Source organism: Chelmon rostratus, chromosome 21 (assembly GCF_017976325.1).
Source record: "Chelmon rostratus isolate fCheRos1 chromosome 21, fCheRos1.pri, whole genome shotgun sequence".
NCBI classification, from domain to species: Eukaryota; Metazoa; Chordata; class Actinopteri; order Chaetodontiformes; family Chaetodontidae; genus Chelmon; species Chelmon rostratus.
The window spans coordinates 11,536,242-11,550,023 of NC_055678.1; the positions used below are offsets into that span (position 1 = coordinate 11,536,242).

Sequence of the window (13,782 nt, forward strand, 5' to 3'; positions counted from 1 at the left end):
ATCAATTTTGAGTTGTTGTGTTCAACCAGTGACACCTGTGCTTTAATTGTGTTAAACTTTTGCCACCTGTGCTCACCATTATGAAACACAAGTGCATCACAATGAAACTGTGTTGGCAAGTTGTGTCCGAACAGGTGAATAGTGCTTATGGTTTTGCCAAAAGAGTGACTGATTCAATCAGTGGGTTCAGGCAACTGAGCATTTGGTTCAGACAATAGGGTTTAGTGTTTTAGCAATTCAGAAAAACTGTAAAAAACAAGTCCATCAGAGAGTGAGAGCAGGTTCCAAATGAGTGTTTTGTTTTTTTTGGTTTTGTTTTGTCAATAATTAGATTTCAGTAGTTGGAAATTTGCATGGAAACCAAAACCAGAGAGTTATTTTGTGGATTGATAAGACATATGTACTTCTTATCTATAGTTAACCCATTTGTTATTTTGGCCCAGGCTAACCCACATCCATGGAAACGGATGCTTGAACTACGTCATTTCTAGTTGAAACACACCCGTGTTTATCTTGAGGCTTTTTTTTCCACTGACGCCCATGATGACACTGAAGTGGTGTAAAAGTTTTGTCATCTTAATTCAGGTTTTGCAACTGGGACCAAAGTCACTTTGGAGATAATATATTTTATGGGTGGTGATTGGATGATAGATCAGTTCTCATCAAACTCCAAAATAATTTTTAAACTTAGACTGAAAGTTCAGGGTTTTAAACACACTTGAATATTGTCTACCTCATATTTTTTCCATCTATTTCACTGCTTACATCAAGATTCGCATTATCTCACATCTTGTGACATCTTTAAAGATCATACTGTTCTTCATCCCACCCTGCTTTATAGGCCACCTAGTTTCTTATAGCAATGTTGTAAGTGACTGGCTATCTGAAACAATACTTTTTTTTGTCTGTAATTGCATTTGGCTTCATGGACACACCTTCTTCTGTGACAGTGGAGATGTGTAAACACTCTGATGTTTTAATTGGGCCTATCGAGAAATCATATTTGTGGAAGTTGCATTGTGGTTTAATAGTGGTAGAGCTGCCATAACTTCATAAAATGACTTGCAAGGAGTGCAATCTTTGTCCTTCTGTTCTTTACAGCCACAATAAGTAACTTATGAAGTCTGAAGCTGACATGGACATAAGAAATTGTGCTATTTACTCTAGAAAGTACTTGAAAGTTGTCATTATCGATGACTAACAGTGCTGCATACTGAAGCAAGTAAACATACATTGTTTCTCATTACAATGTGGAAGTATTTTTGTTCTTGTTGTTAAATTCCTCCAGTTCTGTTTTACACATTTACAGCTATGGAGATAAGTTCATCCACGATACACATGCGTGACCTGACTTGATGCCAGAGTAATGTGTCCGATGTTACACAATGATACTAACCTCTGCCAGTAAACTCTGTTTCAGATGCCAACTTATTTTATGAACTGCGATATTTCAACATTGTCTTGACTTGAGCTGATTTTTGCTTTTGATGTGCGCTGAAAGGCACATTACGAATCCAGAACATGAGCTACGAATGAATTTATTCTTACCATTAACTCCTCAGGTGTTGAGATCATTTCATTTTAGACCGACTAAGCTTTCGTGAACCATTCTGATTCATCCGTGTTCAGAAGAAGTTTGGGTTATGACATTGAGAGTAAGCACAATCAGATAATTATTTGGTTTTCATCTTGAGAACATGCGATTTTTGAGTCTGAATTGTGAGTAAATAAAGAGGGAAAAGCTATTTTAGTGCTGAAAACTATGTGAAATATGATCTGCCCTAAAGGAAAAGATCTAATATGAGCCCAGCTCAGGTACAGAATTTCAAACCAGACATTTTGCTGGCTTTTATACACTTGTGAGAAAAAAAGACAATTAAAAAAAGACAGAAATGCACAACTATTTATTAATCTGTTTGATAAGTGTCTTGATTATTTAATTATATTTCAATTGCAAGTTTTTGATTGAATGTTTTCACGTGATTTAATGAATCATGGAAGCTTTGAGTGTTAGTGATGTTGGAGGACTGTGACCTGACATCAATTTTAGTTCATGTTTTCACAATTAGCCTAACGTTACTGTTAATTTAGAATGCGGAACTCTTAAATACTCAATTCTGCTTTGTCAGTTGCCAAAATTCAGCGATATTTTTCAACAGACGACCGCCTGCTCAGGAATTCCTAACAGTCGTAGACTAAAGGGGCAACCCCTTAATGTACCAAGCTCAATAAAAATTGCCATCTGATTTGAGGGGCAAAATTTGGAGCATTTTCCGGGCATCACTTTTAATTTGTTTGGAGAGGACTAAACACTTTGCTGGAAATGACATGTCCCCAGCAAAAAAGAAAAGAAAAGTAAAGAACAATGCTGGACCGACGGGAGAAGCAGTATTAAGGCACAAGCGACTTGAGGACACCGATTCATCAGATTGAAGCGGACACAAAAAAAAACACCAAGAAAAACGCAGCATGGACGATTAGCGTGCTAAAAGACTGCTTAGTGGAGACAGAAATGGAAACACCTAAATCAGCTGCTGCAGGACTTTTATTCCTCAGTACAAAATAATAGCGGTAGACCAAACTCTGTCGTCAGCTACATCTCTCTCTGGTCTGGGATATCCCGTCACTTCTCCACATGATGACATGATTTCACGAAATAACTGCAAAGAAATAAGTTATCCTGCCTGCCGGCCTGCGCACAGTGAGGGGTGGTTGCTACTCAACGTACGTGTTTACTTTAAGAAGCGCTGCGCAGTGAGAGCGGCGACAGACGAGAGTAGGCTAATTTTAAATCAATAAAATATGTTTTAATCATTATTTTGTGCTTTAGTAGTAAGCCATGTTCTAAGTATGGTGACTATATGTGACGACCACAAAAGTGTCACATTTGTGTTGTGTAAACAAGAATAAGAGAATAAATTATTGTCTTTTATTTTGGATCCAAATTGTTGTATTTTATTTTTGAATAAGTACCCCAAGAGTTTTACATTTACTTGTGCACTGGTTTGAGTTTTCTATTTTGTGTGTATGCTGTAATGTTTACTCCATACCAGCAGGGGGCGAGGGCGGGTGATGGGTTTAGCGTCTTCTATGCGTCTTGCTTCATTGCTGCAAGATCCTTGGACATAACTAGCCGTCTCCTTATTTCTCTCCTGCATCCCAGGTTGGTAAATGTACAAAAGCACTCTAAATATGAAAACTAGCCATGCTGAAATGTATTTGGGATGGTACTGAACTGTTTCAGTTAAGTAGTCTTTGAATGAGACGTTTTATAATAGTGTTTAACAACGTTTGAAACACAGAGGCAAAACCTAGCCAAGCAACAGTACAGTGATCACGCATGGCGTGCATGGCAGTAGGAATCAGCCAGTTTAACACACACACACACACTTCTCCCACATGAACATACACTTCAGTAGTACTTTTGAAACTTACAATTTTGATGTGTACTGTTTATTTTGCTGTCTGTAAGGTCCCCACCATTAGTTTTAAAATGTTTTATTGCTCAGTGAGTTCAGGAAGAAAAAAGGTGACTGTTTAAAAATGAAATTTGGTTTATTTTAAGCACTTAACAGTTCTGGAGGTGATATGCAGTACTGTCTTGATTTAAAACGAAGTTAAATACTTTCATAAGGAGTTAAAAAATAACTTTCACATTAAGATGGTAAATATTACCATTGTCCATGTATTTCATTTGTGATAAATAGTTAAAAACACTACTAAGCCGAACAGTAAGTGAACATGTATTTGATAAAGAGATTTATTTTGTTATGGGATTTGTACTGAAGGATATTGACATGGACACTGAAATTTATTGAAATGTTTAAAGGACATTGAACACTGAACAAGTTGAACATGTCATAAAGAAACTTTAATAAATTGCTGCAAGATCCTTGGACATAACTAGCCGTCTCCTTATTTCTCTCCTGCATCCCAGTGTTACAGGAGATTATCTGTCAACCACGGTGCCGTTGCTACGGTACCTGTTACATATACATTTGATCAATGTGATCTGGTGTAGTTTTAGGAGGGCTGGGATGATTCAATAAGTGGTTGCTGAGATGATTTTAGACATCACTTCCTTAAGATCATTTGTCTTACAAACACCATTGCCACGTCTTCTTTGGATTTTCTTGAGATTAAATTTGCCTGAAGATGTGTTTATGATTACTGGAGTTATCCCTGTCTCAGTCTGGACTGGCCTTTTTTTAAAGCTCTCAGATTTGTGGCACACTTTCTGGACATTAACAGAAACAAAAAAAGACAGGTCTATGGAGGGTGAACAGATAGAAGGCATGGACACATGGAAAGTGGGACTCCAAGTCATCTTTTTTGGGTGGGCGATGTATTTTAGAACACAGTGCCGCCCTCGGAGGAGTGGTTAATAAATAAAACTGCCAGTGGAGGACACCTGAGCCCTCATCATCCAAGGTTTTAGGCCACCAAAGTCACATCAACTCATCACCCTCACTGGGTTTTTTTTTCGTGTGCTGACGTTTTGGCCTTAAGTTCTTTTCCAATGGCTCGAGAATTCAGACTCCTCTTTGTCCTTTGGCTGGTTGCAGCCTGTCTTGGTAAGTCTGCTGATTTTTTTTCGTTAACTTTAAATCCTAAACATTTAAGAAAAAATCTCCAGTTTTTTGTAAATTGCAATTTATCATCTCTGATAAATGGAAACCCCAGATGATTACAAGTTCAGTTATGAGGTTAATTGCATAATCGATATAAATATTTCTGACTTTTGATTTAAATTTAGTATATTGATATCAATCGTGTAGCGACCCAAAGCAGACATATTTTCATCTCAGCTGATGTTTAAATAGGGTTTTATTAAATAGTTGTCTTAGAGAAAGGTACTTTCTTTATGGAATTGCATGTTTTATTAATCCTTGATCCAATGACACCATGGAGGTGGGTCATGGAAAACTACCAGTAATGTAAGACTGAGGGCTGCTATCATAAACCTGTGTTTGCTACCATCATTCTCTCTCTTCCTCTCTGTCACAGTAACTGGAGTCAGTTCCCAAAGCATTTTTCTGCTGCTGTTCAAGATGAAACCTGGGCATAACTGTCCTTTAATTACCAGTGTGCCAATTCTCATATGTTTTGATATTGAATGTGTTTGAACTCAGTTTTGTCAAATTTAAAATCCAGGTGTCCAGCTAGAGATCAACAATGAGAATGAAGGTATACACTGCATAATCCAGGTCTAATAACTCTATTTATGTTACCCCAGGATTGATTTGCTGCGCAAATGATTGAATGTAAATATTTGACAACTGTGTGGATGCAAACAGTCTCCCTTAGATTGTCCACTCTGGTTAATGCTTTACACGTCTGAAGCCGAAATGAGCTTTGAGTCAGTCTTATGGGACAGACGCACAACCGATTATTTTTAGTTTTTGATATAAACTGATGAGTGTGGAAGGCCTTATTTGGCCGTTGTTTCATATTCAATTTGCAGATAGAAAATACATCTAACAATGTTTATTGATTTTTTTCAATGAAGGAATTCTACATCCTCAGCATAAATGTGAAAAAATGCTCAGGAAAAATCTTTTCTCCTGAATCTGGGTGGGATTTAGAGTTGCTTTCAGGATGCTACAGAATCAAACATATAACCACAACGCTCAGCCTTTCACACAGTGAACAGCTGGACTTTTGTCATTTGTCAGTGTAAATATGGCAGGGCCACACCGAGTCCACCAACGACCTTTTCAGCTGTAATTCTCATTTTAATGATTAGTCATCTTCAGGTAAAAGCACTGCCTATAAACTCATAATTCACGCTGCTGTATCAATAAACTGTCCATATTTCTATCCTGGCGTATCATCATGATATGCTGACTGGCATTGGCCTGTTGTTAACCCATGCTATCTCATGGATAATCTTGCCAGCTCTGCTGAAACCTGTTCAAGTCGATCATTTTGGTGGAGTTGATTTTCCTTGTTGTCAGTTTGTTTGCATTTCAAAGTTGTTACTGTAGCTCAACACTTTGGTTACCGTCAGGTTTCCATTTACTAACTGCTGCATTGTGCTGCTTCAACCACAACAGTCTCAGGCTGTGCAGCCCAAAGTTCACTTGCTGAAGAAAGAGAAGCAGATGCGAATGATTCATCCAATTCAACATCACCTCCTACAACGACGAATAACAGCACGAATGATTCATCCACTCCAACATCACCTCCTACAACAACGAATAACAGCACGAATGATTCATCCACTCCAACATCACCTCCTACAACAACGAATAACAGCACGAATGATTCATCCACTCCAACATCACCTCCTACAACAACGAATAACAGCACGAATGATTCATCCTCTTCAACATCACCTCCTACAACAACGAATAACAGCACGAATGATTCATCCACTCCAACATCACCTCCTACAACAACGAATAACAGCACGAATGATTCATCCACTCCAACATCACCTCCTACAACAACGAATAACAGCACGAATGATTCATCCACTCCAACATCACCTCCTACAACAACGAATAACAGCACGAATGATTCATCCACTCCAACATCACCTCCTACAACAACGAATAACAGCACGAATGATTCATCCTCTTCAACATCACCTCCTACAACAACGAATAACAGCACGAATGATTCATCCACTTCAACATCACCTCCTACAACAACGAGCAACAGCACGAATGATTCATCCACTCCAACATCACCTCCTACAACAACGGATGACAGCCCCAATCATTCATCCACTCCAACATCACCTCCTACAACAACGAATGACAGCCCGAATCATTCATCCACTCCAACATCACCTCCTACAACAGCGAATGACAGTCCAGTGACACCTACAGCAACAGCAGGTAACAGTACAGTTGATCCATCTTCTTCAATGTCACCTCCTACAGCAGCTGGTAAAGATCATGTAAATACCTCTATTATTGTGTGTTTTGTTTCTTTCAATTTGAAAGACCCTTGTGGATCAAACCCGTGTGGCAGTGGGAGCACCTGTGAGCCTCGTGCTCAATTAACCTTCGTATGCTTGTGCTTGCCTGGTGATTTCTACAGTAATGTCAGCAAAAGTTGTGAGAGTGGTAAGTACCTGTATTTGTTTGCTTACCACCACCAAGTTGTTACTCCAAGTTACTTACTGAACAGTAGTTCTTATCCTCCCTATACCAGGTCAGTGAAATTATAATCACCTTTGAAATATTTACAGCCAGAGTTTAACATTTTGGGAAATACTCTCTAAGACTCTCATATTTTCTGGTAAATATGAAGCTTGAGCTGGGAGACAGTTAGCTTAGTTTAACGTAAAGACAAAGTGTCAGAGCAAGTAGTGTAGTTGGGGTTGGAGGATTTCAGATGAGCTGTTTCCAGTCTTTATGCTGACCGGCTGGCAGCTGTTGCTTTATATTTGTTGGACATAAAGGCTGTGACAGTAGGATCAGTCTTCTCATCTAACTCACGGCAAGAAATCAAACAAGCATATTTCCCAAACTGTTGAACTATTGGTTGAAATAAATGTTTATGACTGGAAGCCAGATACAACTTTCTTAAGATGATATTTTCTTATTTTAGCCAAAGTTTTCCGAGGAGAGCTGCTCCTGCCTAACATAACATACAGTGCACGTATGAATGACAAGAAGTCAGAAGAATTTCAAGCTGCCTCACAAGAAATTATTGCTGCGGTAAGCAATCAGTTCTCTCCTCTTTATATGTGGCATTTTTGTCAATGGTTGGCTTGGAGTAAAAGCAGGTAATGTGCACCCATTGCTTGTATCTATAATGCTGTAATGTAATGTTTGATATCCCTCATCTGCTCAGCTGGGACTGATCCATATATTTATCCATCCTCAAACCAGCAGCTAACTGGGACTGCTGTGGAATATCTGTTGTTGCAGCAAAGATGATATGCCAGCTCTATAATGTAGGAATTAAGAAATGTTAAATAACTCATCCCTTGTTGTCATTTGAAGACGTCAACAGCAATTGTCCATCTAACTCACATCACCACTTAGGTATTAAAGCTGATATGTGTCATAATGAATAATCTGTTTTGCTGCACAATATTAGCAAAATGTTCTCAAGGAGAAACTTGAGCTAAAGGGGATTTGCTTTTTAAGTCAGATTGTGTCCTAAGCTATTTTTTCCCCCAAAACACAGCTGGATGAAATTTTCAGAAATTCTTCTGGCTACTCTGGATCTACAGTCCTGGAACTACAGTAAGTCCAGACTGACACTGGTGTTTCCCATCTGACCATCTCTATCTACAACCACACTTCCTACAGTACACTTACAGGATGTTGTACATAAAAACTGCAGAATGAAAAGTGTGATTTTTGTTTATATAGGAATGGCGCAAACAACAATCGTCAGTCAAGGTCAGGAAATCAGGATCCGGTCAGAGCAACTGTAGAGATCATCTTCAGCAGAAGTTCTGACATCACAACAGCAGACATTGATAAAATGATGAAAAATGCCATTAGTTGTGACAACTGTGTCCTGTCAGGGGCATCTTTCTCAAGTAAGTTTATTGATCATTAACAACATTCAAACAAAATGTAGATTCATTCTCAGGTAGAACATCATCTGTCAAATATAGAAGAATAAGTTGTAAAAAGTATCCTGTTAAAATGGTTTGGCTTCATTTTGTCCTTTCAATCATTTTTTTGGTTGTAGATGTCACTATTCGGGCTGTGAAAAGCAGAACTATCTGTTGCTTTGTTTTTTGGAGATCTGCACTCACTTTGAGGGGTTTTGGTCCGGTGATCATTTCACTTTCTGTGATTAAAAATAGTTTTCTAAGAATACATGACGAGAGGATTGGCATCAAAACCTTCTTGGTGTTTCTGTTAGTGTGGTTCAATGTGCCTGCTAATGCATTAACCAACAGCAGCGTGGTGACGTTCAGTGTTTTTCTGTGCTGTAATTCTTCTGCTGTTACCTGAATAAATTGCAGACAGCTGCATTTTCACAAAGCCTGTTTAGGAAATGTAGAAATAAATCTAAATCTAAATGTAGCTGTTTTTTCTGTTTACAGCTGAAGTCAGTGAAGGTTTCATGCTGTTCATTCTTAATGGACACAAACTTCCCAATGAGAACTTGGCCTTTGAAGACGTAGTTATTAGACAAATATCAGATAATAGTTGCAAATCACTGGCTTGCAGACTTTATCTCTATATTTTAGTGCCAGTCCTCTCATCAGATAGACTGTTATGTAGGGTGACAATGGGCCAAGCATCTAAAACTTTGGTCCCTGTCGCTGCACATGTAGTGATCTTCATAGAGTGAAGTGTCACTCAGCCAATGAGTAATAATGTCTGACTGATAATGGTGCTTCTCAACTGCTATCAGCATACTGTACATTTCAGTCCACAGTTCATATCATGTCCTTATTTTTTTGTGTTGTGTGTTGCATATTTTGTAGCACTGCACTTATTTGAGTGAGCTGTACTGAGAGCATCTTCTTTTGTTTCTTTCATGTAAAGGACAGAACCTGTGTGAACTTCGGGATCCCTGTGATGGTGAAACCACAGGTTGCTTAGCAGAAAATGGGCTTATTACCTGTAGCTGTCATGATGGCTACATTAAGGCCAACTTCAGTGAAAACATGTGCATCGGTAAGAGTGTGTGTGTGTGTGTGTGTGTGTGTGTGTGTTATAATATTTTCCCTCATCTAAACTGCAGACTACTTCAACCTCTCTTAATTTTGCAGCTTGTCCCAGTGGCCAAAAAGCTGCAGGCATCTCCACATGTGTTGAGTAAGTGCTGAAATGTCATAGCGTGCTCTGAAAAAGTGACAGTTAGTATCTATCACATTATCCACTGAATTATATTTCAACAGTATTTCATGAAAATCACAGTGAGGAGGGGAAAACTGAGAGCCACAGTAAATATGACCTGTGTTGTTGTGAGAGCTTAGGTATAAATAAAACTGTAAAATGAATCTTGTTGTCTTTCAGTTGTCCGTTTGGTTATTCTGGTTTCAACTGCAATGAATGTGAGTATACAGCAGCAGGAATTTGTTTGCAAGTCTTCTATTTTTAAATGCTGACTCAAGTGACATCATTGAGGCAATTCATCAGATATTGCTAGTATGTCTCTGGAGCCACAAAAGGCATTTTAATTCGATGTATAAAATTGACATTAATTATTGCTGTGACTTTATGTGACACACTTTATGGTTTTGTTTTTTAATGTCATGTCAATCACATCATCTTGCTAGTGGCTCGAGCATAGCTAGAGCCACTATTGTCATCTCTCGCGTTTTTTCTTATTATTTTTCATATAATCGGCCAGAATTTCGGCGCGTATCTAGTCCCGCAGCTTTGAGAAAACCCTCGCAAACTTATATCAAAATGTGCGGCTTGATCGGGAATGGTGTGCCATGTACTTATGACAGGATTCGTTAATAATTCACAAAGTTATTCGCAAAAAACTTGAATGGGAAATTTCCTCAAATTCCAGCCTTTTTCAAGTTTCCGCTGCCTCGCCATACTTTCTCCTAGAGACTTAATTCAAACTTTAAAACGTAGATAATTTTGTTGGCTCAAAATGAACCATGGCTCACTTTTTGATATCTCTTACCTGACCCTGACCATCTGAAGACCATAAAGTTTCTCAAAAAATGCTCAGAATTTCTGCCCAGCTAGAGAGCGAGAGGCAGTGAGAAATTGCCTGAATTTTTTTTTTCAAAATTGCCTTAAACTCCAAACGGTGAATAGGAGATATATAATTTTTGGATCCTTTTGTAGACAAACGTCTCTTCTCGCCTCTGATTTCAATTTTAAAGGGTTAGCCCCCACCAAATTTAAATAAAGAGGGATTTTGCACCAGCTGCCCTGCTCTGCTGCTCCATGTAAGCCAATACAATCTCCAGTTTTGTGTCTCGCAGCCTGCCGCAGTCTGTCTTTTTAAATCGACCATTTACTAATTTAAAACATATCTCAACACCAAACAGACGTACATCTGGCCTCTTCTCACAGTCTAATCGTTTTTTTGATAGCAGCTACCGTTTTCTCACAATCACAAGTTGTTTGGGAGAAACCAACAGTGAAAAAGTAGCTGTTCCTCAAGGGGAGAATTAACAACAATCAACAACTGTTGGTTACACACACACATTCAGTGCCATAAGACACGCACACACACACACACACACACACACACACACATCTCCATGACAACCAGCTTGAGCATGATTAAAGCCCATTAAGATCAAAGGTGCCCCCTAAACAAGCACGTCACCCCCCCCCTCAGGCCGCGCCTGCCGATGACATCACATAAAAACAAGTTCCCATGGACTAACAGCATTGCCACCATAGATACATTTATCAGATAATATTAGATCGCTAGCTAGATAGCAATAGCTAGCAGTGGCTAACTGGTGATCTAGCTAGGTAGCGATCTGGCTCGCAATCTAGCTAGCTTGTGATAACTAGCGCTAGCGATAACCAGCGCTAGCTAGCTATAGTGATAACTACCACTAACTAGCTAGCGATAGCTAACTAGCAATAACTAGCACTAGCTAGCTATAGCGATAGGTAGCGCTAGCTAGCTACTGATAACTAGTGCTAGCGATAACTATAGATAGATAGTGAAGACATCAATGCTTTACATGAAGGTTTGCTTCTGTGTAGGAGTATTTATTGAGGAAATAAACTAATATAATAAGTATAATAACAATCAAGTATTTCTGAATTGCTATGAATACATCTTATTCATTGTATTCATTCAAAACCACATACATATTTGAAATAAGAATTTTAATGTTTAATATATTCAGGGAGCTCACAGTTAAACTCATTCTCCATGTCGTTCTCCATCATGTCATAGCACAAGCAACGCTGCATGCTTTCAGCCAATCTTACAGCTTCTATGCAAGAACATGAACAGGAGTCAGGTAATAACTTATATGTATAGCCATGAAAAAAAGCCACATTCAGAGCTAAAAGCAGCAACTCCAGCCCCCTTCACTCTCCACAAAAGTACAGAAAAACAAATGAGAAAAATGAAGCTGTACTGCAATTAGCTACCACATTCTCTGGTTTAAATAGCCCATTTATGTTATTTTATAGTAGGCCTATTATATTAATATTCTTACAGTATTTTTTAAACTTTTTGCCATACATGTAGACATGCTGATTTGCAATAAAGCTGAAGTGGCCCAGAAGTTTTCCAGAGCTGTAAATGCACACACACGTGATCTTTATGAAGTAACAAACTTTTACATACACATTTAGCCATTTAATATGTTATAAAGATAGTAACATACCATTTAAAGACTTTGGTCCTACTTAAGACAGGCTGCATCTAATGAAAATATTTTTTAGGTTATCTGTCTCAACCAATAATGACATTTGTTTTCTTTTTTTTTTTTTGAAAAGTATCAAAAAGTATTGAAATACATGTTGGTATCATGACAACACTAGTAGATATTGATACATATACCACGGTTTGATAATCAATAATTTTATTGAAATATGCCAATATATCTGATTGACTACAGACACTTCCCTGTTGAAAAAAATGCATTTGTGGCTCGAGACACGGCAGGGGAGTCTCTCCCATTAACTCCCATTAATTTAAAGTATGTATATTGTCCCTTGAAGTGACCTTCAATTATGTTTTAACTAGTTAAAACAAGGGAGAGATATCTTGAACTGAAATTGTGACTACTGAATGTTTAGTATAGATCAGTGTTTCTCAATCCTGGTTCTGGAGTACCACTGCCCTGCATGTTTTAGATGTTTCTGTGCTCCAACACACCTGATTCAAATGCTCAGCTCGTTACTGGGCTCTGCTGAGGCCTGATAATGAGCCATTCATTTGAATCAGGTGTGCTGGAGCAGGGATACATCTAAAACATGCAGGGCAGTGGTACTCCAGGACCAGGCTTGAGAAACAGTGGTATAGATAACACCAGCAGCCCCCTCGTGCCATTGTCAAAATTTTGGCGGCGACGGAATTGTCTAGTTCTTGACGTCCTTGTCACTGTGTTTTGTTAGCCTGGCAGCTGGCTCTGGTAATCGTCGGCTGTGTGCTCGGGGGACTGCTGCTCATCACATTAATTCTTCTGCCTGTAGTGGCACTCAAGTAAGTTTCTCATCTCCTCATTCAGTCTTTGCCTTCTCTCTCATTCATGTTACATGCTAATCTTTAAGTAAGGACAGCCTGCTGTTTTCAACCTGCCAAACACATTTTGCAAATATTTTGAATGAAAGACAAATGACTTTACAATGTACTAAATAAACTATAATGCAGCGATACAGATACAGGAGACAGTAATGTATAGTTTTGATTTATCTTTTCAGATCCTCAAAGAAGAGCTCCAAGAAGAACAAAAATAGAGACACCGGGGAGGCTCACATCAGCCGTTCCCCTGCTAGGGCACCATTGGTCAACAGCCAGGTTAATGGGTCAGCTGCCGCCTCTGCCAATGCTGGGGTGCTTAGGATCCCACGGGCTATACCCACCAGCAACTTGGACAGAACCAGCCTGGAGATGACTCCAAGCAGGCAGAGCCTGGTCCCTGTGGGGAGGAACTCGGTGAGTCTGCCTTTGTGTGTGTTTGATGTATATACAGAGATGTATTTGTTTGGTTTGGAATTCTCTCATGAAGAAACTCTGTTTTTATTGTAGCGGCGGTATGAGGATTCAGACAACATGGCCCCTTATGCTCAATCTCGACCACAGAACAACCCCTACACCCAGAAGCGACCTCAGATCAACCCATATGCTTTGAGAAAAGGCCAGTCCAACCCTAACTACGTGCACGACAACGAAGGACGCTTCAGCTAA

At 39.0% G+C, this 13,782-nt stretch overlaps 1 protein-coding gene across 1 annotated transcript; it reads left to right on the top strand.

The window, feature by feature from the left end:
* Positions 1-6,874: 6,874 nt before the first annotated feature.
* Positions 6,875-13,782, top strand: LOC121625291 (mucin-13-like). Its single transcript, XM_041963379.1, has 10 exons — positions 6,875-6,896; positions 6,954-7,076; positions 7,564-7,673; positions 8,149-8,207; positions 8,337-8,509; positions 9,701-9,746; positions 9,948-9,985; positions 12,990-13,077; positions 13,296-13,530; positions 13,624-13,782. Exons 1-10 carry the CDS (start codon positions 6,875-6,877, stop codon positions 13,780-13,782), a joined length of 1,053 nt encoding a protein of 350 aa, XP_041819313.1.

Excerpts from the sequence above, each read along its gene's own strand:
- LOC121625291 (XM_041963379.1), top strand. The coding sequence starts at position 6,875 with ATGTCACCTCCTACAGCAGCTG. Across the intron at positions 9,747-9,947 it reads GGCATCTCCACATGTGTTGA|TTGTCCGTTTGGTTATTCTG; the intron begins GTAAGTGCTGAA and ends GTTGTCTTTCAG. Across the intron at positions 9,986-12,989 it reads TGGTTTCAACTGCAATGAAT|CCTGGCAGCTGGCTCTGGTA; the intron begins GTGAGTATACAG and ends GTGTTTTGTTAG.